General features: G+C 41.2%; 1 protein-coding gene across 1 annotated transcript; it reads right to left on the minus strand.

The window, feature by feature from the left end:
* erbb2 (erb-b2 receptor tyrosine kinase 2) lies at positions 1-27385 on the minus strand. The gene is made up of 27 exons (XM_074662993.1): positions 27121-27385; positions 16061-16212; positions 15788-15968; positions 15531-15671; positions 14677-14742; positions 14463-14578; positions 14216-14357; positions 13766-13894; positions 12111-12252; positions 11392-11465; positions 11184-11274; positions 10339-10541; positions 9852-9981; positions 8956-9046; positions 8608-8762; positions 8357-8404; positions 7082-7220; positions 6795-6917; positions 5960-6058; positions 5681-5866; positions 5306-5461; positions 5135-5210; positions 4049-4195; positions 3795-3892; positions 3415-3606; positions 2848-3244; positions 1-2014 (listed from the first exon to the last, which is right to left on the minus strand). The coding sequence occupies exons 1-27, from the start codon at positions 27191-27193 to the stop codon at positions 1647-1649; spliced, it is 3915 nt and encodes a 1304-aa protein (XP_074519094.1). The 5' UTR covers positions 27194-27385; the 3' UTR covers positions 1-1646.
* Positions 27386-27715: the final 330 nt, after the last annotated feature.

The raw sequence follows: 27715 nt of genomic DNA on the forward strand, positions 1-27715 counted from the left end.
GCATTTTTTTATATCATCTGGTTTAGTGTTATAGAAATATTTCTGAAACAAAACTCTGCAAAACCCGTATGAGAATGTCAGGATCAGAAAAAAGTTTCCTAACGAGGAAAAGTTTGAGAGTTAAATTTAATGTTGGTGCGAGTTTAGACACAACTCCAACACTCAACAGTCTGCTGTTTTCTTGTCAGAGCCTTTTAAGCTCCAACAACATTCTGCCAGAAACGACACTTCTTACAACTGCCACAGCTCTGCTTGTTTGGGATGTGTGAGCTGGGAGAGCGCTGACTTCCCAACGAGGACTCGAGAGCCTGACAATGGCTCCTTTGACCGGCTGTAGACCTCCCCCCACCCAGCACCAGCTTTCATGGAAAAAAGATGAATTCTTGCAGAAAAATGCTGTTGATTATTAACTGGGATGCCAGTGTGTTCTCGCTGAGTGGAATTTGAGCCGTGCATTGATTATCCAAACCGAGCGAAGCAATGTTTTCTGCCACGTTCAGCTCGAGCGTCTGGTGCACACTTTTACACAAAATCACAAACAACTGAACCAGTTTTAGTTGCACCAACACACACTCTCTCACACACAATCATTCTTCACTAGTGCGGTATACTCACTCAGAGCTGGTAGTGCTTTCTTGCACAGTACAAAGCCGTCAGATGGCTTAATGTGATGTCCTGGGGCAGCACGTGCAGTCTCCTGACATGTAGTGCCATGTGCATGATTTAAAACGTACTTTATCTCCCTTCAGTCTTTGCAAAATCATACAATCCCTGAAAAGCTGGCTCCAACTTCACCCATCCCCTCAGTCTTTTACATATGAACACAGTTTTTGAGATGTTTACTCCTCCCCTAGCTTAAAACGCCTGCTTGTACCTCGTATCTCATGTGCCGTACCACAAAGTAGCTGCAGCCGTGGACACTAACAACCACATACATCAACACAGCACAATGCCTCTGTCTTCTCCGTACAGGATGCCCTTCTTTCAGGCAGCACGTCCACAGGCCAGATGGGCTGCAGGGCCTTCTCTGGCCAAAACAAAATGGCTTTTGAGTGTGTTGAAGACCCCCATCAGGTCAGAGGAGAAAGTGACTGGAATACTAAGTGTCACCTTCAATGCACGCTATTGCTTGCTGTGTTGAAGCTCTCTGTGTAGTTTTCACCTTTAGCTGGAAACTGTGGCATATCGACTCGACAGGGAGCGTCAGAGGATGCAGAGCTGCTTCACGTGGTGGATAAACATTGGCACGCGCTTGTGTTTGAAGGAGGAAGGGAAAAAGAGCTTTTTTAACCCAGTACAATGTGTCTGAGTTTCTCGTACCATGATCAGTTCTGGTAAATGACAAGTTGTGTCTTAAAACAGGCTGAATGAGCATCTTTTTGTCCAACTTAGTCATTCAGAGAGGAGGACAGAATACAAATGATGCCAGAGACACCAAGTTAATGCTACACTGTTGACTTATGGTGTATCACAGCTGGGTTGTTTGGTGATTTCAGCAGTTTATATTCTCTTGATATTTGGAGGAGACTCACTTGGACTCATTCACCGCTCGTTTCTCACACACAAACTGCTCCATCCAATTCTCTCACTCCTCATAGGATGCAACCTGTGACTCCTCTTGAGTTCATTGCATCGCTCCTCCCTCCTCAGGTATATCCACTCCAGGTGTCTGCTAATCCAAGATACTCTGGGTTCTCCGCTGTAGGCGTCACAAACCCATTCACATGCCTGGGCGCTCCCCCGTCTCTCTCTGATGTCTCTGGGCCATCCAGCACTGCAGCCCCAGCAATAGCTTTGGCTTTGGCCACAAGGTCCAAATAGTACGGGTTGTCAAATGCCGGTGACGTAGAAGCCCCGGAGCCTGAAGGGACTAAATAACCTGGGTTTTCCACGCTGTGACCGGAGCTCAGGCCATTAGGGAGGCGGCGATCTACTCTGGAGCCTTTGCGAGGCAGAGTAGTGGGTCGCTCAGGGATGCCTGGCCTGAGATCCTGAATCTCCTGGTTGACGTATTCTAAACAGGTGGAGGAAGACAGATTCATTATGGATCCTATTATTTTTTCTAGTTGTGTTTCCCTTAAACCAGCTGTGCAAAATAGAAGTCCACCAATCGGTCAAGTTCAACTTCAAGGTAGGGTCTTGCAGGATTCTCCAAAAAAAACATAAAATGTCAATTTTAACAGAAATAATCCTGCTCAATCGTCGCTTCTAAACCTCTGTACAAGTGTATCAGTGTCTGTGTGTGCCCCAACCCCCGTTCTGCCTGTATGTTGATTGTTTTGGTTGTATCAGGATGTTTCTGGGAGGAGAGTAGGTGTGGTTACAAAAGCCAATCAGTGCTCACCACACAGGTGACTTTGCCTGTTGATAGTAGAGAGTGGAGGAAGCTAACCTAAGCAGCTACGATAGCAGAAGTTGCACGGAGAAAGAAAAACACAACTAAAGTAAAACGAAACGCCAAACATAAAGCTTTTTACTTAACTAGGGCTAAACTTGAATCGACTTCCACTCACTTTCGGGCACTTGGAAAGCAGCAGGGGACGAAGAGTGATGTGAACTAGCTTTCTATTGAACGGGTATGTGTCAAATACCTGTGACTAGCTTGTACTAACATGCTGGGCTAGTGAGTGTGTTCACATACTCATGGTAGGAGGCAGTGGGTGTGTGCTGCTGCTGGCACTGATCCAAGGAGGAGGAGCTCAGTTTGAATGTTGTGTTTACTAACAAGTAATGAATACTCCTGCAGACCCTACCTTTAAGATTCCTGTTATAATTTGGGAGTGTTCCATTAAAAACTGAATCATAACTTGATATTTGCATTTTTAAGAGAAGTCCGAAAGGTCTCACCTGGCAGGACATGGTTATGATTATAACCATGACTCTTCCTGGGCAGTGAGTGATGAAGATGATTAGGAAGATGGAATCCATTCTGCACCGGTCCATCTGTCTCCAGGTCGCCCTGGCTCCCATTAGAGTAGGTGGGGTCTTTGCAGTAGCGTCCAGGACTAGCCGGGGGGATGGAGGGGTCCTCTGGAGATCCATCCAGGAAGACAGAGTCAGACTGGCCACCGGCTGAGGTGCTGCGAACCAGCATTGGGTACTGAGAGGCCCACGGGCTGTTGGTGGTGCTGGCCCCTAAAGGTAAGGTTGGGTACTGGCTGCGGCCCAGGGTGCTGAGAGATGAGTACATGCTCCGAGGACCACCAGTGATGGATGGATCTATATCCAGGCCCTGGTCTCTGCTCTGTGGGAGAAAAATCAACACAAAGGAAAATTTAATGACTGACAGTAAAACTCAGACACAGTTAAAAGCTGTGATGAATGAACGTGTTCATCTAAAGTGTAAGCCTTCAACTCAACTAGCCAGCAAGTTCTGACACTGTAACAAAGTGGGTCCTGTCCTGCTCCACTGACCCTGTATGATTGATGTCTGGATGGCCCGTTACTCTGAGGCCCATCTGCCTGAGTTCTAGGGAAAAGGTTTGGCTGAGGCACCAGATACTCCTCTGCATCCAGCAGTTCCCTCATATTGTTTCCCTCTTCTTCTAGAAGCATCCTGAAGAACTGGCTGTCCACTGGGCTGGACATGCTCATCTGCTCATCGTTCTGTAAAACAGAGAAAGAAAAATAGAGATAGAAGGGATACATCTTTATTTATCAGGCTGCTTGTAATGAGTTTCTTTTTAAAGGAAATAAAACCATTGAAAAGCAAACAGTTTTGTTTTTTAACAAACATTATGCTGCATGAACTACAAATCAAACATCATCAGCATACGTTATAAACACACTCATACCTGAATGACTACGAAGCGAGGTGGATCTCTGGCCATAAGAGTAAAATCATTCACCAGATCTCTGAACCTCGGCCTGCTGTCAGGGTCAATCATCCAACCTGCCACCCAAACATAAAACCAAACTGTCAATCAGTCATTTCCAACACTAACCAAAGACAAAACAAAGACCACCATGATCCAATTCCATATTATTACAACCTTTGATTGAGAATAAAGATAAAACAATTAATCCAGTAGCAGTTTCAACTACTAACATTTGACCATGATCATGTAAACGTCGATGGTGCAGATCAGTGGCTGAGGGAGCCGTTCTCCTCCTTCTAAAACATCAGGGATCTCTCTCGCTGGGATCATGTCGTAGGGTTTAGCCCCAAATGTCATCAGCTCCCACACCGTGACCCCTGTGAAGGAAATCAATCATATTTAATTAGTAGAGCCATTTACAACACACAAGGTGACCAAAGTGCTTTCGAATAAAATTAACAACATCAGGACACAACAATTCAAATTCAGTGTAATAACAATACAACACAATTATGATGGCAAGAATATCTCACCACGTTATTGTGTGTGAACAGCCAGTCTGAATAAATAGGTTTAAGCCTTGGTAACAAAAAGCCAAACGTCAGTGGTGGTGTGTATTTCTGAGGGTAGCTTATTCTAGAGTTTGGGCCCAGCGACCATTAAGGCCCCATCACCCCAGTGTTTAGTTCTTGCTTTGGGGACTCCCAGCAAGAACTGGATTGTAAGGCCCTGGAGGGGTTCTACACCAAATCAGTCAGATAGGGAGGGGAAAAGCCATTAAGGCTTTTAAAAACAAAAAGAAACATTTTGTAATCAATTCTAAAAGAAACAGGAAGCCAGTGAAGGGCTAACAAAACAGGGGCAATGAGTTCGCAACAGCAAGTATTGGATAAAAAGTGTGCAGCAGCATTTTGAACTAGCTGTAGTAGTCAAGTCTTGAGCTGATAAAAGCATGAATGGTTTTTCCAGGTCTGCATGATTTAAAAAGGGTTTTTACCTTTGTGTCCTTTGAACATACTCCGTGTTATCTTTATCTTAGGGGAGAAAATGTTGCCCTAACCACATTTTAATGTCTGCAATGCAGTCAGTTAGGGTTTGAAGAGCCCCACTTTTGTTAGGGAACACAGGCAGATAGATTTGCAGGTCATCTGCATAGCAGTGAAAGGCTAAGTTGTGCCTGGCTATGATAGACCCCAGAGGCAACATGTAAAGTGAGAACAATAAATGGCCCAGAATGGAGCCTTGAGGCACACCACAGAACAAAGAAGAAAGCAGCTTTCATGCTGCTGTGAAATCGAAGTTTGAGTGATACTGACCGTAGCTCCAGACGTCGCTCTGATGAGTGAACTTTCTGTGTAGAATGGACTCGAGGGCCATCCATTTAATGGGCACCTAGAGACATAAATCAGGAAACAACCACACAAATAAGCCAACGATGAAGGCAAACTTTTCAATGCCGTTGCTCTCACAGTCACGGTCAACCTTACTTTGCCTCCGTCAGCGTGATACTCGGTCTCGTCTATGTCAAGCAAACGGGCCAGACCAAAATCGGTGATCTTTACATGGTTTGGGTTTTTGACCAGAACGTTGCGGGCAGCCAGATCTCTGTGGACCAGTCGGACCTCCTCCAGGTAACTCATCCCCTAACCCAACATACACACACATACACACAGATCCATCACCCACATTTCCATGTGTCCTCAAATAGACAGGCTAATACCCAAATGAATTTGAAAAGGAAAAATAAAAGCATCAGCATCATGTAGAATAAAATAGATTTTTACTTCAACTAATCCAAACAGAACTGTAAGCTTGTTTAACTAAACCAGTACAAAGGGGACACCAGGATCTGGTTTACACACCTTTGCAATCTGGACACACCAGTTGAGGAGGAACTGGGACCCTATGCGGTCCTTGTTCTCCCTGACGTAGTCCAGAAGGCAGCCATATGGCATGAGCTGAGTGACCAGCTGCACCGTGGAGGTCAGACAGATTCCCAGCAGACGACACACATACGGGCTAAACACTCCTGCCATCACGTAGGCCTCCTGAGGACCACAAAGCACACATGTTAAGGTGTTTTAAACTGGAGTGAATGTGTTCTGTGAATGTAAATGCACTTTTTTGTTTTTTTTGCTCACATCAAGGATCTCTTTATTGGCTTTTGGTGATGTATTCTCTCGCAACACCTTAATGGCCACTGGTATCTTCACATTTTCCCCATCAGGAGCCCAAACTCCCTGAAACACAAGAAAACCATTGAAAACTTACCAGAAGAAATGCAACGGAAAAGCACAACTTCACACACTTGGCATGAGTTTGGACAGAAGAATATTATGAGATTCTTTATTAGCTCCACCCAGAAGAAACATCAAGGTGGTGGAGCAAATTGTTGGAGGATGTGTGGTTCAGATTTAGCCAACCATTTTCATTTTTTTTTTGAGGTTGTCCAAAACTTTTGTCATATTGGTTTGACATTCATGAATATGTGGAGTTTATATTTCAAACTACTGTCACATATCTGCTCACTGGACTTTGGAACCATGGCAGTGCACACGTAATCATTAGCAGACAATTAATGCAGATATTATTGATAGGAAGGAGGAAAGCTGTTACAAGGAAGTGGTTACAACCCAACACAACAACACTGGAGGACTCGCAGGGAATTATTCATGAAATCTATACTATGGAAACACTGACTTTTGCTTTAACACTACAATCTGAAAAAATTAAGAAGTTGTGGTTGAAATGGATACCAAAATATTAAGTATTGTGACGGCTGAAAATTGTTGCGAGTCAGATTTCATGAAAAATGAGGAAGTATAACATCCATTGTTGAGTCATTCTTAATTTGTATATTGTAAAATGAAAGAGAGTGTAATAGATATGAGGATATATTCTGATGTTTTTGTAGGTAACTGTCCTGACAGAACATATATACATCTGCATAACAACAGCTGATGGACTGGCTCATACCTTGTAAACAGTACCAAAGGCCCCAGCACCAAGCACCCTGAGCTTTTTCAGCTCAGTCTCCTTCAGGATGCGCATCTGAGCCTGGTTTGGTGACGCACCGCTGGGTGTCAAAGGCTCCACAAGCTGTCACCAAAACAAACAGACTTTAGTGTTTGTTTCAATCACGTTACAACAACCAAACAAGATAAGCATGAGAACTAACTTTATATTTTGTTTAAAACAATTAAGGACATATCTCCTTGGGAATCACCACACAGCGTCGTCACACACCAATGTGCTCCACCCACCTCATGCTCCTGCAGGATCCTCCTCATTGTCTCCTTCCTCTTCAGCTTCTTCTGTCTCCTCAAGTAGAAGACAAGCAGAGCCAGCAGGATGAAGAAGAGCACCACTCCACCCACAGCAGCTGCAATGGTGGTACCCGGTCTTAACAAAGAGAAAAAGCAAACACAGCTTAGGTTCCTCCAATCAAGAGCAGGGAAACATTAACCAGATTTTGATATTGATTTAAACCAGCATGGACGTGATGACCTGTCAGGGCTTTGAACAGCCTCTATAAATCAAATGGTTAAAGGTGATTCAGGCCTGGACCAGCTCTTAGCCACACTGCTTTGGCCTTGACTGCCAGAGGGAACTGGCAAACTAATTTCCTGTTCCCCTCGTTCCTCTATCTGTCTGTCACTAATGTTTAACATTTACGTCTGCCACGTCGGCCTGCCAGACTTCAGCTGCTACAGCTTTTGAATTTCAGTCCCCACATCATCATCATCATCAACATCATCATGGCGTGACTCCAATTTGTCTTTGTCAATCTCTCTCTTTCTTTCTGCAGCCTGCCACTGCTTGTGGTTTCTCCCTTTTTAAGAAAATTTCTGCTTGCTACTCAACTTTTTAAAATGCTTTAGCTCTTATGCTCTGCTTATGACAGATTAAGATGAGATAAGACGTAGATCAGATTCTTCCGTAAACATCTTTACAGCCACTTGGTTTCCACCCCTTAGTTGTTATGCATCAAAATGCACTAATACATCCCACACAGTATTTAACGTAGCAAGAGGGACAGGGACTTCTCCTTGTGTTACACATCATCCAGAGTAGAAATTTCTCTTCAGGATATCAGAGAAACATTCACACAGACGTGCAAGAAGATGTTCAAGGATGACAACCATGATGGAAGGTGAACAGACCTCTCTAGTAAGTAAAGTAAATGAAACAGAGTTTTAGCAAACTCGTAAATTCTTCAGATAAGTAAGCTAGAAAGTCCATTGGATATGCAGTGGTTTTCTGTGAACCTGAAAGTTTCCTGTGAATCTGTGAACATAATGAGTTTCTGAGCTCACAGTATGTGAGTTTCCTCTGAATGCAATGACAACATGTATAAACAATTTTCCCACAGTTATACTGTAAGTTTAGGCATTTTTGCCTTTACTGGGTATCAGACAGCTCAAGATAGAAGAAAAATATGGAGAGCATATGGAGAGAATGGATCAAGATCTATGGTTAGCAGGTCAAAGCTCTGCACTGTCACATCGGAAAAGTTGAAAAAAGTAGAAGCATCTCACCCTGTCCTGGTGTCAATAGGACAGCCTCTCTCGTCCATCACAGTGCAGCTGAAAAAGAGTGATGCTGAGCATGAAATGATTGTCACTGTCACAAAACAGAGTCCTAAAACTCTATGAGGAACATCAGGACCCTCCATTTGACTGTGAATATCTTACACAGTAATCCTCAAAGACAAAGCCTAATTCATCAAAAGCAGGCTCAGGTTAATTGTTTCAAAGAGCAATGTTGTATTTTAAGTGTGTCCACTCACGACAGTGTGCAGTTGGTGTTACACGGCAGACAGTGTCCTGTTGCATTGCTGTACTTCCAAACTGTTTGCTGATCCTCCTTCACACCGCTGGGACAATGATCCACACAGAACTCTCCATCCTGGAAGTTTCTGCACTCTTCGCAATGATCAGCACCCTGGTGACAGAGGAGCAAATCTATATAAATATACAAACACTTGATTGGATGCAGGCCCTTCAATTTGTATTTTCCTCCCTCTTTTAGTTAGGTTGATTTGTTTGCCATAATGTGAAGTACAAATGAATAAGGCTACTAGGTTACTACTTTTGTTATGAGCATGACAGCCAGACGGCTGCATTAACTGTCTTACCGGGCCATGACAGGAAGCTGAGCCATTGAGAGGACGACACTCTGAGTGACAGGCAGCACACAAAGACCCATCTGTGTACTCACGCACTGCCCTGCAACACAAGCACAAGGAGGATGAAACTTTACATCCCACAACACAGTCTGGGAATTTGTTAAATGCTTGAGGTAAAACACCTGACGCTGTCATGAAGGACACACATATTTAGAAAGGGGGCCCCCTGGCCAGAAATAACCGCTCATGTTGGCTTATCAGAGAGCGTGAACAGGGTGCTCCCTGAACGGCAAAGGCCTCAACTGCACAGTGTATGCATAACGGTGAGAAATTCAAAGAAGCAGTTTGAAAATACTCACTTTGGAGTGAAGAATTGGAAAAGATTAATTTTACTGTAATGTCTGTTGGTTTGATATATAGCTACAATAAACATGTACCAAAGTACAAAGTTTAGCACAAAACCTCCCACTGCACCTCAGAAAGTGATTTACACATTTCATTTTTTGTGTTTCCTTATAATAGACAAAAACAAACAGGACACATTGAGTCATTAGAAAAAAATAACCTTAAAAGATCTAAACTCTGTTAGTTTACTGACAAACAGGCACACCATAACAGCTTGTTTGTATTGTTTGAAATACTCAGAGGAACAATTCAAGTTAAAAACATTCAGATTTATGTTTTTTGAATGCTCAACTGGACTGGCACTGATACCAAATCCATAATTCTGCTTGTTTACAAACTTCAGACCAAGATGTCATAGTGAAAACTTCCAAACTTCACTTGTTTTGTGTAATATTTGGATAATCATTTGACTGTTCTTAAGTTCAAGCGCAGCCCAACACACTCTAATACACACATATACACTCTCACACTCTACTTAAAGGACACATTAAATTTCTCACCCCTGGTTGATGTCACACTGCTCAACACACTCAGAACCACGCTGGAAAGTACTGCAGGACACACACTGGCTGGGCCCCGGACCCCAGCAGCCCTTTGCACACAAAGGGTGACAAACACGTCCCTCTTCCACTGAAAATATAACAAGATGGAAAAAGCATGATGCACACTGCAGGTTGTGTTAACATGAGTTTATTTGTCTGTTTCACAAGAGAGCTGAAGTCTTTGACAGGATGAAGCTGCACAGTTTGAATCTATCTCAATGAGAAACTGATTCAAAAAGGAGGAGCAGTCTGCAAAGTCTAAATATTTAGAACTGTTGATTTTATTTTAAGTTATTTCTGCAGCTTAATTACATTTCAACAATATCACAATTATCAAACCTTGCAGAGTTGATCAACTAGGAGTCAGACAGCAGACAGATCAAAGTGCAGCCTGTGTTACACTTTGATCATTTGTGTGCATGTGTGTGTTTGTTTGTGTACCAACCACAGAGTTGGGGCTTCTGGTTTTGGCTAACAATGCGGTGGGGCCCCTGAGTTGGATGGAGGAGACTATCCCAGGGAAGTGAATCGGTGTAACACAGCTGAGAGTTGTTGTGTAGCAGAACCAAACCTCCGCTAACGCTGCGTAGTGAACGTAACCCAAGAGACTGGATGTGGACATTTTGGACTGCAAGTGAAAACACACCCCTGGATGGAAATGAGAAAAAAAACAAATAAATAAATAGTAGTAGTAATTAAGTAGTAATAAATTAGTAATAAGTAATAGTTAAAAATTTAATTCTAATTAACTTGTTTTTTTCTCATCTTTCGTACAAAAAGCATGCAGCTTATAGTGCTTTACAGAAGAACAGTAGAAAAACAGGAAAAAAATGTATAATAATCAAAGGCTCAAGCAAGAAATAGGATGGTAATTGTAAATAAAAAAATGCAGTGAAAAGTCAGTTAAATATACAAGGGTAGAAAACAAACTTTAAATTAATGAAAATTAAAAAACAAATAAGATCAAACAAACAGATCCCTGGCCTTGGCAGGGTTTGTTTGTTTTTTTTTTGTTTTTTTGACCTAGAATAAGCAAGCATACCATGTACCTGAACTGTTGTCCAGCGCTACAAGTCAACAGCAGCTGTCTTGGCTAATCATTAGCCTTTATAACTCTGGGATTGAACAAACTGACCCAACTGATTCAGGGAGTGATAATAAAAAAGGCACACACAAAAACAAAAGGCTGAATAACAAATGTCAGAGACAAGTGGGACGGGATCAGTATTCATTAACGGCAGAGTGAAGATAGGCATTAAAAATAAAGAAATAAGTGTGGCAGGGTCTTACTTGTAGAGCATCCTGCCTCTGATCACCTTCAGGTTCTCAAACACACTCAGGTCACTCCATTCCTCTGGCCAAGCCTCGACGTACAAATAACCTGCATGGTTACAGCAGACAGAATGACTCAAACACTTAGTTAGAAAGTCTTTTTACAGTTTAAGTCTATCTTACTTTTTCTTTCCATACACAGGCTTTAGGAGGGCTCAACAAATACCTGTGATCTCCTCCAGTTTCTTAAAGGCACCCAGCTGCTGGAGGGTCAGGCCTGATGAGTTGGTCACAGGGTCCCTGGAGAATTATTACCATATCAAGTTTTTGACAATTCCAGCAAAATGCAGCCAATAACTTGATAATTTCAACATCATTCTCTTTTTTTAACATCTCCATTGTGGTAAATTACAGTATCGCTGGAGTGTGTTTACATTATATGTTTTCATTGTAAACTGAATGGCACAAAAAAGGGGATTTATTAGGGTTTGACATCTCAACTGAAGATGGTGTTACTCTCAGCAACCAACATTTTATATATGACACACTAGTTTGATCAGTGTGGTGCAGCGGCTCCTGGAGCAAAGATTACATACTTCATTTCATTTCATTTATGTACCCAAAGTCTACAATCACCTTCACCTCTATTTTAATGACACATTTTATATTTTAAAATGCATGAAAGCAGTTCATTCAGCCTAAAGATTCAGTTTTAAGTACACTCGTGTAGCTTTCTCTGGAGAGTTTGGCTTGGCCGGTAACTTTTCCTTGAACTTGCACAAATACTCTCCCACGAATGTAAATATTAGAGGGCTGATCAGAAGGGATGTGTCTCTGTGGCAGTTTAAAGTTTTAGCAATCAAACTGCTGTTTGTTTATTAAAGAGCACACACTTGTTCAGTTTAAATGAACAACTGTGTGTGTTTTTTTAATGATGCTTCTTACCTTGCAAAGCTCTGAGGGAGAAAAGCCAGACTGCCAAATATCTTCCGACACTTGTTAAACTGCTCCACATTTGATGATGTTACCATGGTGATACCATGATTGTCTGTGACACCGAGGTTGTCCATCCCCAAACCATAGCACACTGAAAAAGGTGAGAAGAATGGTATCATAACATTTAAAGGGAGTTATCTTTAAATGATGAATGACTCTGAACTGACTTAATACCGCAGAGAAAATAATGACCAACAACCTTTGAGGGAACTGGTACAAGAGAAAAAAAACATGTACGAGTACTAAAGTATGGGGAGAAAGCAGCTGTCCCTGGACTGCTGTTTATGTTAATGAATAGTGTACACTCTATGTTATCTTAGCTCACTCAAGTCTTTAAGTGCATTAGAAATTAATGATCAACCTCCTTCCTCGTCTCATGATTACATATTAGTACATTTAAACTACTCAACAAACGTTTCATCTATCGTTCTAGTCCAACACCAGCTGTAACAACAACAATGTGGAACTGGAACAGGTTGGTTCACTTTGCAGAGCTGTTAGCATGTGATGCTTCAGGACTTAAGTATGTGCAGAAGAAAAGTAATAACCTGTCCTTGAGCACTGAGTAATACATGTGGTGTATGGTAAACTGAAATTATGCCGAGTAAAGCCATGACATGTGATATTATTTATCTTCTTTCAGACTTTAAACCAGCTACACTTTATGGCTCCTCTACTAGAAACTCAGTTGTTATAAGAGCTCAGTTCTTTGTGGCGTGAATTCAACAAGGTTCTGTAAACATTCTGGTCCATGTTGATATCTTATCAAAGTGCAGCTGATGAAGATTTGAAAATGCACATTCAAGCTGCTGTTACCACATATCAAAAGGTGCTCTGCCGGATAAAGATCTGGTGACTTTGGATCAATTATAAGTCACTGAAGTTATTGTCATGCTCATTGAAACTGATTGAGATTGTGTGACTTGCCCTAACCCTGCCAGGGGAATTCTTTGTTTTTAGTCACTGTTGTGAGAAAGGCGTGCATGCTGTCAGAAACCATACATCCAGACTCAAGTCGAGGACTCAAGCCTAGATATGAAGGAGTTGTAACTCAACAAGCTGAGGTCTGGTTGAGTTGATTTGTTTTTAATCATTGCTTAATCATCAGAATCGTCCAACACAGGAAGTCCACAGCCAGTAACTTGTAGTCAAACATTAGCATTTCTCATACTGAACTCAACCTAACTAGAAGTTAGATACTTCAAGTTCCACCAGGCGAGTTTCCTTTGTCCTGCTCTGGGGATTTTTCCAGTACTTGGGCCAAGGTATTGGGGACTCGACCTGGACTCAAACTCTGGGAAGAGGACTCGACTCAGACTCTACTGTGATATTTTCTTTGGTGACTCAGACTCGACTCAGACTCAAAGACTGAGGCTCAAACACTGAAACTTGAGACTCTGACTCTGACTCAAGCTATGGTGACACTGTGAGAAACATTACTTAGGTAGGTCAGAGTTAAAAGTTCAACAAAAATTTGACCTTTTAGCGAGGTCAAATATGGTCTCCAGACATTTAAAGAGGCAGCAGCATTAACCTCTGTCACAAAGTACTCTATTACATGCATCAAGTTAAAAATAAACCCACATATACTTAAAGATGCTCACCTTTGGGACAGTCTCCTTCACACTTTTCACACTTCTGTGTCTCGTTTCCATCAGGGTTTGTGGTGATAACTTCCTGGTTGGCTTTAGGGCAAAGCAAGGTGCAGGCCACTTCCATAGCCAGATAATTATCTTCAAACACAGAGAGAGCATTAAGAGGATGTCTCCACAGCAGAAACAACATGAAATCGGATGCTGATAATCTACAGCTTTTCAGAAGCTGGAATGTGATTGCACCATCGCCAAGTCTGAACTCCTAGAATTTATGTGGAGATCTTGGCAGGATAAGCAGCTAAAATAAACTTGTCTTCACTGTCAGGATCTTCTGTCATCAAAAACACCCTGGACCTTTGTGCTTTTATCATCAGGTGGACAATGGAGCTGTGGGGGGAGCTCGCCGAGCGCTGTGCTGCAGCTATTTCTAAAGGTAAATTTAAAAGGAAAACTCCTCACATGGACATGTCTTCACACAGGTGGCTCCAAAGTTGAACTTCTTGTTTGGGTTGGGTTTGGTCTGAAAGGTGACAGGGTCGTAAATTGTTGGTGGAGGGCAGTTCTCCTTACACACACCGCTGTCGTTGAAGTGACGGCAGGCCTGTAGAGATAGAAGAAGGAAGTGTGTTAACTTAGCGTGAAAAAGGTGCTACACAAATAAAAACACAACAGATATCCCAGGTGTGCGTGAGTTTGTGTGGTTTACCAGGCAGTCTGAGTCTTTGGGTCCTGTGCACCCTGCAGCACACTGCATGTGGCAGCAGTCATTTGATGAGGGGCCTTTGCAGCGCTGACAGCCAGACGCACATTTAATACGGGTCACTTTAAACAGAGATGAAATAGAAAAGATTTTTATAATTCACCTGCTCTAGACTTTCATTTTGTAAAGTGACTGTCACACACACATAATATTTACTCACAGGTCTGGCAGTCCTCTGCAGTTTCTCCCCAACAGCTTTTACCACACGCAGGGTCGCAACTTGGACCTAAGCCATAAAAAATAGACAGCAAAAGAAAATAGATGGCGCTAAGTATTTTTTCATGCTTTCATACTTAAAAAAAAAAACTCAAAACAAGAGTATAATGCTGGGAAAACAGTAGTTGCATCTCTGGTCTGGCTCCCTGTGTCCCCAACTCACACCAGCTACGCGTTCAGTCCAGCACCATGAGACCAAGAAGTCCCTGCACTTCCCACTTCATTGATAAGTCTCTCTTCATTCATGTTGGGCTGTAAAACCTCAAACCTGTTGACTCCTGGCCTGGCTCTGCTCAATATATTGGTTTGTTGTTATAGTCAAGCTAAGTACCATCTTGTTTTGACACAGGTTGTTTTATTTTGAAAGTCACTGGGCATTTTTCGATGTTTTCTGCACATAACTTTCTGCCCCACTCAATCTACTTCTGGTATATTGATGTTCCACAGCTCAGGCATTTGACAAAAGTGGAAGGCTTGGATATCTGCTGCGACCAGGGGCCCGTGTTTGAATCTTTATTTTTAGTCACTGTTGGATAAAACAAATATTTGCTTGAAACCCTACACAGATGGAGTTAACTGGAATGTCATTTTGATCCTCTGAAGCAGTGATAGCTAATTTGTTTGAAACCCTTTTTTTATTTTTGTCAAGAAATTTCACTCAGAATGTAATACTGTTCAATTTTCCTTTTCACTGTTCAGAAGTACTTTTGCTTGCTGTTTGTTTAACTGTTTTGTGTTTTCCCCCTCAAGACAATGAAAAGCCCTTTTTTGTACTATTTCGTTTTATCTGCCCCTCACATTGTGGATTTCGAGGCTGCAGTCGTTGCTGCCTTGTGGGGCTGATGTGCTCATCCAAAGTGTCCCTCCAAATGATGTTCTGAGCATCTGGGAAGCACAGCTGAGGGTTCCCCCAAATGTACACACCACCCAACAGGATTTCTGCAAGAGAGGGGAAACAAAACGATAGAGAATGAACAGATGTGACTCAAACACAGTGTCACAGCCTGAGTGCAGCTGAGACAGGTCAGTTCTGGACTTTGATTTAAGAGTCTGACCTGTCAGAGAACGGAGCCGCAGCGTCCTGAGCCCCTGTCCATTCAAAGTGTTGTCCAACACAGCCAGGGCGTAGCTGGAGTTGTACAGCTGGCTGCCTCTGATGATCCTGAGGTTGTCTAGAGGAATCAGACTCACTGATACATGGGCTACGAGTACGTAACCCTGAACCTCCACAATCCCCTGGATAATGAGATGCAGAGGGTCAAAATATTAGTCTTTAGTTTTTGTGTTACTGACTTCTTCTTTTTGTGATGACAGAAACAACTGCACACCTCTAGGAAGGAGAGGTCAGGGTTTCCATGAAGGTGTGTGATCTCCAGGTTGCCATGGACGACCTGGCAGCCAGTGTAGAGCAGCCTCAGGGTCTCATAGTGGTTTCCCAGGCTGGAGGGCAGGGCCAGCTTCATGTCTGTACCCAGGCATACTGAAAAAAAGACATCAAATGAGCCCTAAACAAAAAAATGAAAAGAAGAAAGGCAAAAAAAACAGTACAAGGTAAAGAGAAACTTAACTAAACAAGAAGCTCCCAAACAATGTTTTTCTTTGTGATGAATTTCAAATAACACTTGAAAGCCTGCTTATAAAACCATAGACTGTAAAATATTTGGACGTAGTGTCACTCATTTGTTACTGATACAATGTTTTGAGGCCCATCATTGCTGGGTGCCATATTGGGTGATACTGAACTCAAGCTAATGTCATGGATGAGGCAAAAAGGCTAAAGAATAAAAAACAACACCAGCATTATTTCTTAACATGTTTGATAACACATTTCTTTAAATTGTAAATATATTAACTGCATAATGAACATGAAATGATTTCAAGATATGCAACCGCGTTCCTTCACAGCTGATCCTCTGCAGACATGTTATTAAAACTTTTTTAACAATTTTTTACTGTTTTAATTAGATTAATTAATTACACCACAAATGAGTGCATGATAAAAATTCAGGCAAGACTAATTATAGCACACTGACATTTCATTATTAGCCAGTTGAAGGACTCGTACATGGCAGCGGCACGTCACTTTACACATGCACTGCTAATCAAACCAAACAAAGCCGAGGTGACAACAGGAATGGACGTGAAGATTGTGAGGCTCGCAAATTTTTGCTAGGGCCTTTGAACTGCAAGTTTATTCACAAAAAAAAAAAAAAAAATTGAAGACGGGACAGTCAACAAAAAAAAAGTTATTTTTAGCTTGTGTAAAAAGATTTTCATCTCACCAAAGCTGTTCCAGACTGATGTATCATTAGTTTTTGGACAAGATGTCCTGACTTAGGTTTTATTCAATCACCAATAAAAATGTGGATTTACAAATCTTCTCTTCTTCATTTATTCATTTGATTAGTCATGAACTGCGATTTTGTAATGTCCTAGAATTCAGATTCTTTATTTGGGGACCTTAGGCAGATATGAGATTAAAATGTGATTAATTAATTACAAATACTGTAATTAATTAGATACATTTTTTTTGATTAATTATTTTAATGAAACAACACAAATTATACACTTCTGGGATACGTCAGTGACCCTCAAGGTTATATTTTTTACTTTGAAAAGTTATGACAAAAAAATGAAAATAAAATCGCAATGGTCAAAATGACCACTACGGCAGTTCCAGAGTCAAACATTATAAAAATCTGATTTACTCTGTTTTGTATTGTCATCATGTTGAGGTTTTGGCTTTTGATTGAGCATTAAAGACTTTACAACCTGTAACATTGTGCATTATGTTCCATTTTCTCTGATTTGTTAAATGTTTTCAGCAATGGCCCATTTTTAAACAATTTGAAACCAAGTTCCTAGCTTTGGGTTTGTTAAGGCATGCTGCTTTCACATCACTGTGGACTACCTAAGTGATCACAAATTTTTAAAAACTTTAATATGACATAATAACCACGGGTTAGGTGTGGGAGAAAACATCAAATCAATTTATCTGGGTTTTTTGTTAGACAATATCAAAATCGGGACTCCTTGTCAGAAAATCTTTTTTTTTTCTAATTCAAATTCTTTATTTCAGTCTTTGTTTATAAACTGGGTTGGAAAAAAGTAACCACTTTTCTCCAAAGGAGGGTGAAATGTTTCTCTCTGACTCACATAATGTCCATTTTATGGGTAAATATGTCTCCTGATACAGTCTATAGACATTATCATTATCATCATTTAACTTTTTCACATGGTCTGGTGTTAAAAAAAGCAAACTAAAAATCGCAGAATCCCAATTCAATTGCAATAATAGCATATCGTCCCAGCCCAACCACTGATTGTGATGACAAATACATCTCATTAATATTATGTACATCTAATTAACAAATCTGTTAATCCCTCTAGTTCTCTTGGCAGAATATTTGTGAAGAAACTCAAAACTGGCTGTAAGGACTTGGACTGCACATATTTTGACTGTGGCCCTGAATGTGTCTGTATAAAACACAACATCTGCGCTGCCTCTGTGTGTCCCTGAGTGTGTATGGTATATTTTCCACTGACAGCAGAGAGCACAGATTCCCCACAGTGGGTCACACACAGCATTACATTCAGGGTCATACAGCTCTACAATTCATGGGGGTTGTTTAGCACCCACACACACACACACACACACTCATGCACACGCACATAGCTGCCATGCTTTAGCAGGCAGTCACACACACAGTGGGCCGTCCCTCCTCTGCTGAGGTTATAAATGACTTCCTCTGGCTCCTTTCCAACAACCCTTCAATAGTCAGCCCACTTTTCTTGATTGAAGACCCCCACAGTCCTTCTCCTCACTCATGCTATATCCGTCCCTCCTTCAGGGAAAAGAAGTCTCGGACACATCGTCAGAGGAGCAGGAAGTGCCGTCAGACTGGAGGGGGGTGATGAAGTTCAGGAGATTTGAGCTTCGGACATGCTCTTATCATGTGTGTGCGTCTGCCACGTGTGAGACTCTCTGGTGATGGCTGAGCTTTTAAAGATACTGCGGACAAGCCAACAAGCTACGAATGTTAAACAAAGAAAAGAGTCTGCATCAAAATCTTCGGATCAAATGAATCTTTAATTGATGAAGCAGCTGCTTAAAACACACACCCACTCAGCTTTTGTCGAGTATATCAAATCCACTGACTAATCACGGCCTCCTTCACTGATGTCACTGTGGAAAATATTCCTTCATGTCAAACTAAAAGAGGAGTCATCCTTTCAGTCTTTACTTTCAGTATGATGGAAGATCTCTGAAGACAGACTACCTTAAATTTCTACAATCTGCACAAAAACCCAGGAATCCAAACCCACAAAAACACACAGGGACACTCCAGCTCCAGCTCCAGCTCAGGGATTAGGTAAATGTGCCGGAACAGAGAAGATTTTCCATTTCTGTTTCAATTTGTGTGTAAGGCCAGCACTCAGCTTCCTCTCCTTTTATACCCACATTGTCTGCTCTCCAAAAGTCTCTCAGCAACGCCTGAGTGTGTGTGTGTGTGTGTGTGTGTGAATGTGTGTGTGGCCTTGTGAGGAGCAGCCCACCCCTCCATCCCCCTGGCCTAAAATACTCGCTCTTGTATCACTCACTTTGCTGTCTCACTGGCGGTTGTCATGTCACTCGCTCTGCCTGAACCCACTTACTTCACTTTAACTTCAAACCGTCCCAAAGCTGCTCAGCTCCAAATTTTCCCTCTGTTCCCTTTTCCATTTCTTCCTCAGCTGTGTCCTGACTAATTTTGAGCTCTGGAAAGTGTCATTTGACAGGAATGTGTGCTGCTGCATATCTAAAAGATGACACCAGTATGTATTAAGACAGCAAGTTCGGAGTTCAGACACTGGACACAAGCATCATCTTGGAACCTCGAGGGTTAACAGATGATGTTTGTGTCTCGCTCTGGACATACATTCCCCAACAAAAACAACAACTTGTATTCGTAAACCTTCACTGCTCAGCTGATTCTGTGGTAAACAAGTGGATTCTTACTTCCCAGCATGTTCTCCACACTGAGCAGGACTTTGTGGGGTCATCATCAGACCAGCAGGCAGACAAACTTCCATGAATTGCATGCATCATCAATATCAACTGGCCACCCGCAGGCCAAAATCTGCCCGCAAGAGCTTTCTGTCCAGCCCCCAGAATATTACTGAAAAATACCTCAGTGATGATCTTTAATCTTTTTTAAAACAGCCCTCTGAAAAGTAGCTGTTGCATGTGGAAATGCACTTTTTGCTCTTTTTAGGCCCTTTCACAAAAGTAGTTGATGACCTTTGCTCTAAGAGATGTTCCAATTTTCCAGATATTTTAACAAAAATTTCAATTTATAACCATCTATTAGGTAGGGATTACCAATATAAAAATTTTGGCCAATACCGATATCCAATGTTAATATTGTTGTTATGGCCGATAACCGATATTTACCAATATCGATATTGGTAAAAATAAAAAAATAATAATAAAAAAAAAAAAAATCTGAGATTATGTGTCGAGGTAGTTTGGAGAGAAAGAGCAGTGCAATCATGAGAAAAGATGACCATGGAGAGTATCAAAGGATGGAGCATCCGGGATGAATGCAGTGTTGCCAGATTTGGTTGAGCAATTTCCGCCCAATCGTGTTCCAAAACCCGCCCAATAGTGTTTTACACATGAAAACATTTAATATTTTAATAAAGATAAAGATAAAATATACTTTATTGATCCCCGAAGGGAAATTCATGAACATAATAAACGTGGATTCAAATGCATTACAGTATAGTAGTTTACAGTATTAAACATTTAAGCCCAAATGGCAAGTTGTATTATTACAAACAGTGCATGTCACAGAAAATGTGGAAAAAATGCACCTCCTGTATCCCAGTGCCAGACCCAAGCTGAGTGCGCGGGCTTCTGCATCGGCACACTACACTAGTTTGTTGATGTGACGTCACGTTGTTATGGCGACATTGATAGCGACTGAATAACTCACTGCAAATAAATGTGTTTTTAATTGAATATAATACGAGTGAATGAAGTATACTGAATTTTGTACTTGTACAGTTTTTAAACCATAAAATAACAGTATGTTGTGCTGTTTCCACAATGTAAAAAACCGCCAGATGTTGGCAAAAGCAGCCCAAATATTATATACCCACCCAATGCATTTTTGCAATCTGGCAACACTGGATGAATGTGATCAAAAAAAGTATGTTTTGTCTGTTTTTTGGATCAAAACAAGAAGAGAGACATAAAAGAAGAGAGTCCACATTCAGTGTATCCATATCTTTACATTGTGATCTCCAGAGCTGAACACAATGAGTTGTAAATGTCACCTCAGGCAAAGGTAATGGTAGCTACAACAGGGAAGGATGATGACTCTCCACTTAAACACATTTGGCCATATGATCAGCTCAACTCTGAAATATTTGAAATGAAGAACGCTCACTTTGTTTACTGCTCACCAACTTCATCAGTGCTAAAGTAGTTCCCTGTCCCACCTGTAAGTACACAGCTAAACATTAGTTTTTTTGGCATCATGTTTAGATGTTTTAAAACTTACTTTGAAAACTGGAGTTTTTTTTTTGAAGCAAGTACTCCAGTGCTTCATCTTAAAGGCTCTGTGAGGACGATCTATTTGGAATTGATTGCTGTAATATCTTAAGCCAGGATTGGTAGCGTTTTTCGGGGATGAAGACTCTGTTTCCCATGAGCATTATCACTCACTGTCAAGGTGTCAAACTTGTTTCGGAAGCAAACCGATGGATTTCAAAACTTTTCTTTGTTCAAGAAAAACTTTTTGCAGGATGCAAAGTGACTTTGTAGTCATGTAGCGCTACTGTTTGTAACCCGACAAACAAACTTTGTAAACTCAATTTGTACTAAAGTTTAGTACCCAGTGCCCTAAGACATGTCTGTAACGTGTTGTTTGTGACTTCTTGTAATGTCCTACCAGTGCACCTCCACCAACTACAGCCTCAACAAACAGAGCAAACATGAACATCATCAAAAACAGCTTGGCCTGTGTTTTAGCTTTTAGCTCAATCTGTTTCACTTTCTTCTGCTTTTCTATCCTTTTTCTTTTTTTACTTTAAACTTTGATGCGTAAAGCTTCCAAATTCAAGTCTTTTTTTCAGTCTCATTATGATTGCATCAATAGTAGGAAGCACAGCCAAATGTTTTTCCACTGCCCTGATTTTTCATTTTCACTTCAGCTTTTTTAGTGACTGTTTCCCTGAGTTTCAAGCTTACTGCTATTTTAATGACAACTTACTGCATCTTGCAAAAACGATTAGTTACTGTTTAGATCCTGGTCTGGCTTCCTGAGTGAGTGACTTCAAAGTGTGTCATGTGCGGATGTGCTGCTTGAGTGAGTGTCTGCAAACTGAAAGCAAGCCTCATGCCACACCTGTACGTGGCCATGTGCCAGGTAGCAGAGGGAGTGTGTGTATATGTGTTGAAAAGTGTATACGCTAAATGACAGGGACGCGGCAGCAGTGATGCTACAGCAGCAGCTCCACTGATCCCCATTAGAGAATCCAGCAGAAAGAACAACCCAAAGGATCTTCTGTCCTGGACTTGCTTTCAATAGACCAGATCCCTCCAAAGCCAAACACAAACAGAACACCTGATCCATCAGGACTTTCTCAGTCCCTGTGTGATCCTGCAGATTTTACATGTCACTCTGTATTCTGATGCAGAGCTAATCCTAGCAACGCGTCTTGCATGAGCTGCAGACTTCTCCTAACCTCCCTGAACACATTCTTTCGCCCCTTCTCGCTCTACAGCCGAGGATGAAAAAACAGGTATTGCTCAACAGACAAGCAGAACAGGATTCACACTGTACCGTCAGACGCAAGCTCCTCACTCATTCAGCTGTCATGCAGAGGCTATAAACACTAATACACACAACACCCCTGCACAAGAGGTGCTTCTGCAAACTTTTTCCTCTGAGAAAAGTTGGAAATCTCCTGGAGTAAAATTTTGTGGAATTTTTCAAGTTAATAAAACAAAACAAAAAAGTAAAATCTACCATTTTATTGATAAATTTGCAAGAAACATCACAAAGTTGGCTTGAGAGCATTTTGTCTATTAAAGCTGTAGAGAGGAGCTCTTGGTATGTGTTGATTTTGGCGCCCCCTGTGGCCAAAGGATTTTTTTTTCTTCCATTGTTGCTCTAGCTCCATTCTGGGGGGGGGGGGGGGGGGGGGGGCTCCTTATCCTTTCTAACTTAAGTTCATTTTAACTACTTTTGTAAACTCACAACACAGTTTGAGTTAGTTATTGGTTTTTTTGTTTGTTTGTTTTTGTTTTATTTGTTGTGCAATGTTTACAAAAAATAGTTTTTCACCTCTTGTTTCTGTTATTTCATTACTTTTTAAAAAAAAAACAAACAAAAAAAAAAACAACCTGGATCAGCACACAGCTGGACAGGGGTGAATTTTTGCATCCCCAGTTATCATCGAAGTTATTAAACCAATGAGTTTAGACAATAGGCCTCGGAAACAAATGATTACAAATGATTTTGGTTTGATTTTAAATTACAGCAGCTGATGGCACATATCAAAATAAAGTTGGTGACAGGCGTCAAAGCCCCCGTCATCAGCTCAAGGAGGATTTTATTAAAAAGTCAAAAACAGACTTTGGGATCCAAACAATACAACATAAAATGATACTATAGAATATGAAAGCTAATGTGTGCATTTTCTGCTGTATTTCCTGTATTTTCTAACAATAAAAAATATCGCAGAAAGGATTAAAATCTGTTTTTTTATGTCATCAGCCTAAGTAAGTTACATGTGTAATTCATAGGCAGAGTGGGTCAGACATCAAACATGCAGCACAACCACCCAGATTGCTTTCTGCACATGCCTTGGCTTCAAACATGTAACCAGTACAATGTGTCAGCACCTGTTATGGCAACAACTTTACAATTGGAAGAAATTGAGACTTGTTTCCTCCAGTTAATTGCTTAGCTTTACATAAATACGTTTGAGACATGGCTACACTTTCATTTTATAGTTTAAAGTCCACAGGACCTCTGAAGATCATATTCTTAGAGACCAAATCTGAACCATTACAATGGCAAACTTAAGTTTGAATCAGAAAATACAGGGTACATTAAAAAGACATGGGGAAGACTTTTAATAGTTCTGAGGGAGGCTGGAAAAGATCTGTTCAACAGTTTGGCAGAAAATCTGTCAAAAAATCTATATTACAATGAAGAAACACGGTTATGTGTGTATAGTTGTTGCTGCTGGAGTCTTTGTGGGATAATTAACGCCAATCACTGCAATAATTTCTGGCATTACCGAGTTATTGTCTCTTTTCAGCAGGACATTTATGGGTGCATTAATGACATTTGTGGGATTAAGATGTGACATAATCTGTATGGCTGAAACTTTATTTTATACAAGGTTTAGGGCAGAAATTACCCCTACAGCAGTGTTTTTGTGCAGCAGAAGCCCAGAGCGCTCACACCAAACACCCCCTCCCTGCTCATCTGCTGGTTTCCTCTGCACTCAGACGGGGCCAATTTTTACTTGATAAAAAACACAAATAAACGGACTCCCACCAAAACAATCTGATATCTGTCTGCATTCACGCTTTATTTAGAGAAATTTCAGCGTGTTACTTTCACACAAAACCACCACTAAATAAGGCTCTAGTTCTCATCGTGTTGTAAAGCGGCGCTACCTCCGCTGCAGAGCCACAGCTGGCCACGAGGTGCTCGCCGCTTAGTGTATCAGTCCACGTGTGCGGCGTGCCAGATATAAACAAACGCAGGTAGTCTGCCAGGACGAATTATGCAACAACAATGTAAAATTGTTGTAAAATTGCAGACCAATATCAGATTTTTTCGGTGGGAGTCCATTTATTTGTGTTTTTGGTCAAGTAAAATATGTCCCCGTCTGAGTGCAGAGGAAACCAGCAGAGGAGCAGGGAGGGGGTGTTTGGTGCGAGCGCTCTGGGCTTCTGCTGCACAAAAACACTGCTGTAGGGGTAATTTCTGCCCTAAACTTTGTAATAGGACCCAAGTTGTTCCATCCCAGGGTATCACTATAAGGCCAAATTTAATCTGACGCAATGGAGTGAAGGGTTCACTTTTGAATTACCTTAAAAAATAGCATTGTCAAGTATGAAGTTAACTGTATATGCTGCATTCTATTGAAAAGTGGATGCTAACTGCTCTTTCTCATTAAACAAATTAATAATAATTGTATTATTATTATTATTATTAATGATGATAATAATAATAATAATAATAATAATAAAAATAATAATAATAATAATAATAATAATAACATATTTTGTAGTCCTATTCACAATGTTTTTGGGGTGAGCAATGACATCCAAATGTCTTCAACGATAAGAGAGAGCAACTTGCTGTATAGGCCACAGAAAGACAAAGGGGTGAAAAACAATGACAGATGCAGTTAAAATGAATAAAAACCTCCAAAGTAGAATCTGCATGTCTGTAAAATTCAGTGCAATCAAGTTTATGTTACTGTGAATGGTTTGCTCCAAAAAGGGGGACCTGTCAGTCAATTTGTGACACTAAGACATTGACATTGAGAATCCTTTGTACAACTGCATGTCACATCCTTAGACAGATATGTGTCAACAGTCCCCTCACAGGCTGTCCACTGAAGGCCCCGCCTCACCTCAGGGTGATCAGATCACTGACACACAATGTGTGAGGCACTGCTGGTCGAGTTAACCTGCAACTGAGAGCCATTCAGAACGGCTTAATCACTTTGCTGTGAGTTTAACTCAATGGGGGTACTGGAGTGTGACAAGGGCATGAACCCCAAGGCCTCTGGAATACACACACGCACGCACACACACACACACACACACACACACACACACACATACACACCAAACTATGTTCCCACACTAAGACAGAATGTTTCAGTATTTTTGTCTGATCACTGGAAGAAAAACAGCTGATAACCATTTAAGCCAGACAGTTGATATGCACAGGCCTTGTGTGTTTAAAATAAACAACACTTCATAACTAAAGCTGTAAAGAATTATCTACTTGTGCCACTTGATGCGTTACTGAAGTCGCAGCACACGAGCCAATCACAGCGCTCTGTTTTTCAGATGCTTCAGAGATTGACACTGTGGAGCAAAGTGCACCAACCTGTTCCCAGCAACAATGCAGCTGTATTTTGAAATCACTTTACCTGTGACTATTGGCTTTGTTGGCGTGTGTAGCACTGATGATGGAGGTGGGGGTAGCCACAGACAATGACTCTTTGGTACAGCATTTTTTCTTTATATTACCAATTCTAGTTGCCAATCATCAATGAATCCTTTTAGAAGTCTAATTCAACATCATGGTTATTGTGTAAAAGCCTCTGACTGACCTATTTATCCAGCACAGTGTAGAGCATCAGAAAGGAAAACATCAATAAAAACTGTGTGACATATTAAGTGCTTTTTAAAAGCTTAGCCTGTTCATTGATTTTTGACTTGATTTCTCTATTTTATTGAATAAATATTACAAGTTATGATAAAATGGGGTTATGATGATGAATTTATTTTCTTTTTAGGGAATGACAAATTTAGAAAAATAGATCAAAAGCACTAACTGTCAAATCAATCTTTTATTTTACCTGAATTTACAGTAGAGTGACAAACTGAAGAAGTGATGTTAATAATGAGTGGATTTTACTTATTTTTTTAATCAGCATATTAACTAGTGTTCATTTGATCGAGCAACATCTAAACTTCAAAATAAAGCTCTTGTGTGCTATGACTACTTTGCAGTTAGCTCATGCCAGTAGAACAACCACTGGCATGCACTCAAGCTCCAAGTGTGACAAGTAGCCCTCTATCAGACAATGTCCTCTTTGGAGCCAGCAGTGAATAATTGACATCGTCATGATCCCTGGCACACAATGCACTGCCTGTTATTGTTGTTGGTTTGTTTTTGTTTACGCTCCGAGCGAACCAGCTTAACGTCCGCCTGCACGCGCACCCAGTCACCCAGTGCTTGTATCTGTCTCCTAAGCTGCAAAGCAGGTTCTCATATTTCTGACCCATTACTACTACAATGTTTATTTGTGCAACAAAACCGTGACACAAGTTGTTGCGAATAAGTTTTTATCCTGGTAGTAAATCATAAAATACTTTTTGACAGGTGCCATTTTTTTCCTCCTCAACAGTGCTCCATAAATCCCACGAGCCTCAGGAGTGACTGAGTGACGAGGGCTGTGGACTCACGGAGGAATGTGGTCCTAGCTTGAAATATCAACCCCCGGCATAGCTGAATCTCCAAAATTCGCGAAAACATTACCCATATCCTCCATTTGTATATTTAATGTAGACAGAGCGTCTCTTTTTCTTTAAGTAGGATCGTGGCAAAGGCAAAAAGCGGCGAAAGTTACCCACCTTCTCTGCCCAACGCGCCCGTCACTCCGAGCAGCACGGTCCCGACAAACACTAAACTTCTCACCGCCTCCATCTGCTACGACCCGCCGCTTCTAGTCCATACTCCAAACTTTGGTGTATTCACTGCCCCTAACTCCAAATGACGTATTCCGGCTTCTCTTCTTTTCCGGTTTACTCTGAGTTTGGTTTTCTCTGGCACCTTTAGGAATAGTTCGTTTCCCAATCTCAGTGACTTCCTCTCTGGAATTCTGTGCCTGTTGGTTGTAAAGCGTGACAGCAGCGCGCATGAGCAGAAGCGCGCGGCCGTAAGGGCCTGAGCGGGGAGTGGCAGGTTGACTCAGCCCGCCCTGGCTACGTTATCCAAAGCGAAATACACTTAACTTTTGCCTGAAACGCAGAGCAGAAACAAGGCTGCCAATTATAGATCCAATTGAAGGGAAATGTTGGCCCTATCCTTGACAATCAATTCGTCAGTCAATTAATCAAACAATCTTTATGTAGAGCAAATTCATAATAATATAAGGCGTTACAAAAGCATTATTCCTGTATTCCATGTTACGTTATTAAGACTCAACGTCAAAACAGAACAAGACCC

The sequence above is a fragment of the Halichoeres trimaculatus genome, unplaced genomic scaffold (assembly GCF_033239565.1).
Source record: "Halichoeres trimaculatus isolate MK-OKI-2021-1 unplaced genomic scaffold, fHalTri1.1 fHalTri1_scaffold_23, whole genome shotgun sequence".
Taxonomy (NCBI): domain Eukaryota; kingdom Metazoa; phylum Chordata; class Actinopteri; order Labriformes; family Labridae; genus Halichoeres; species Halichoeres trimaculatus.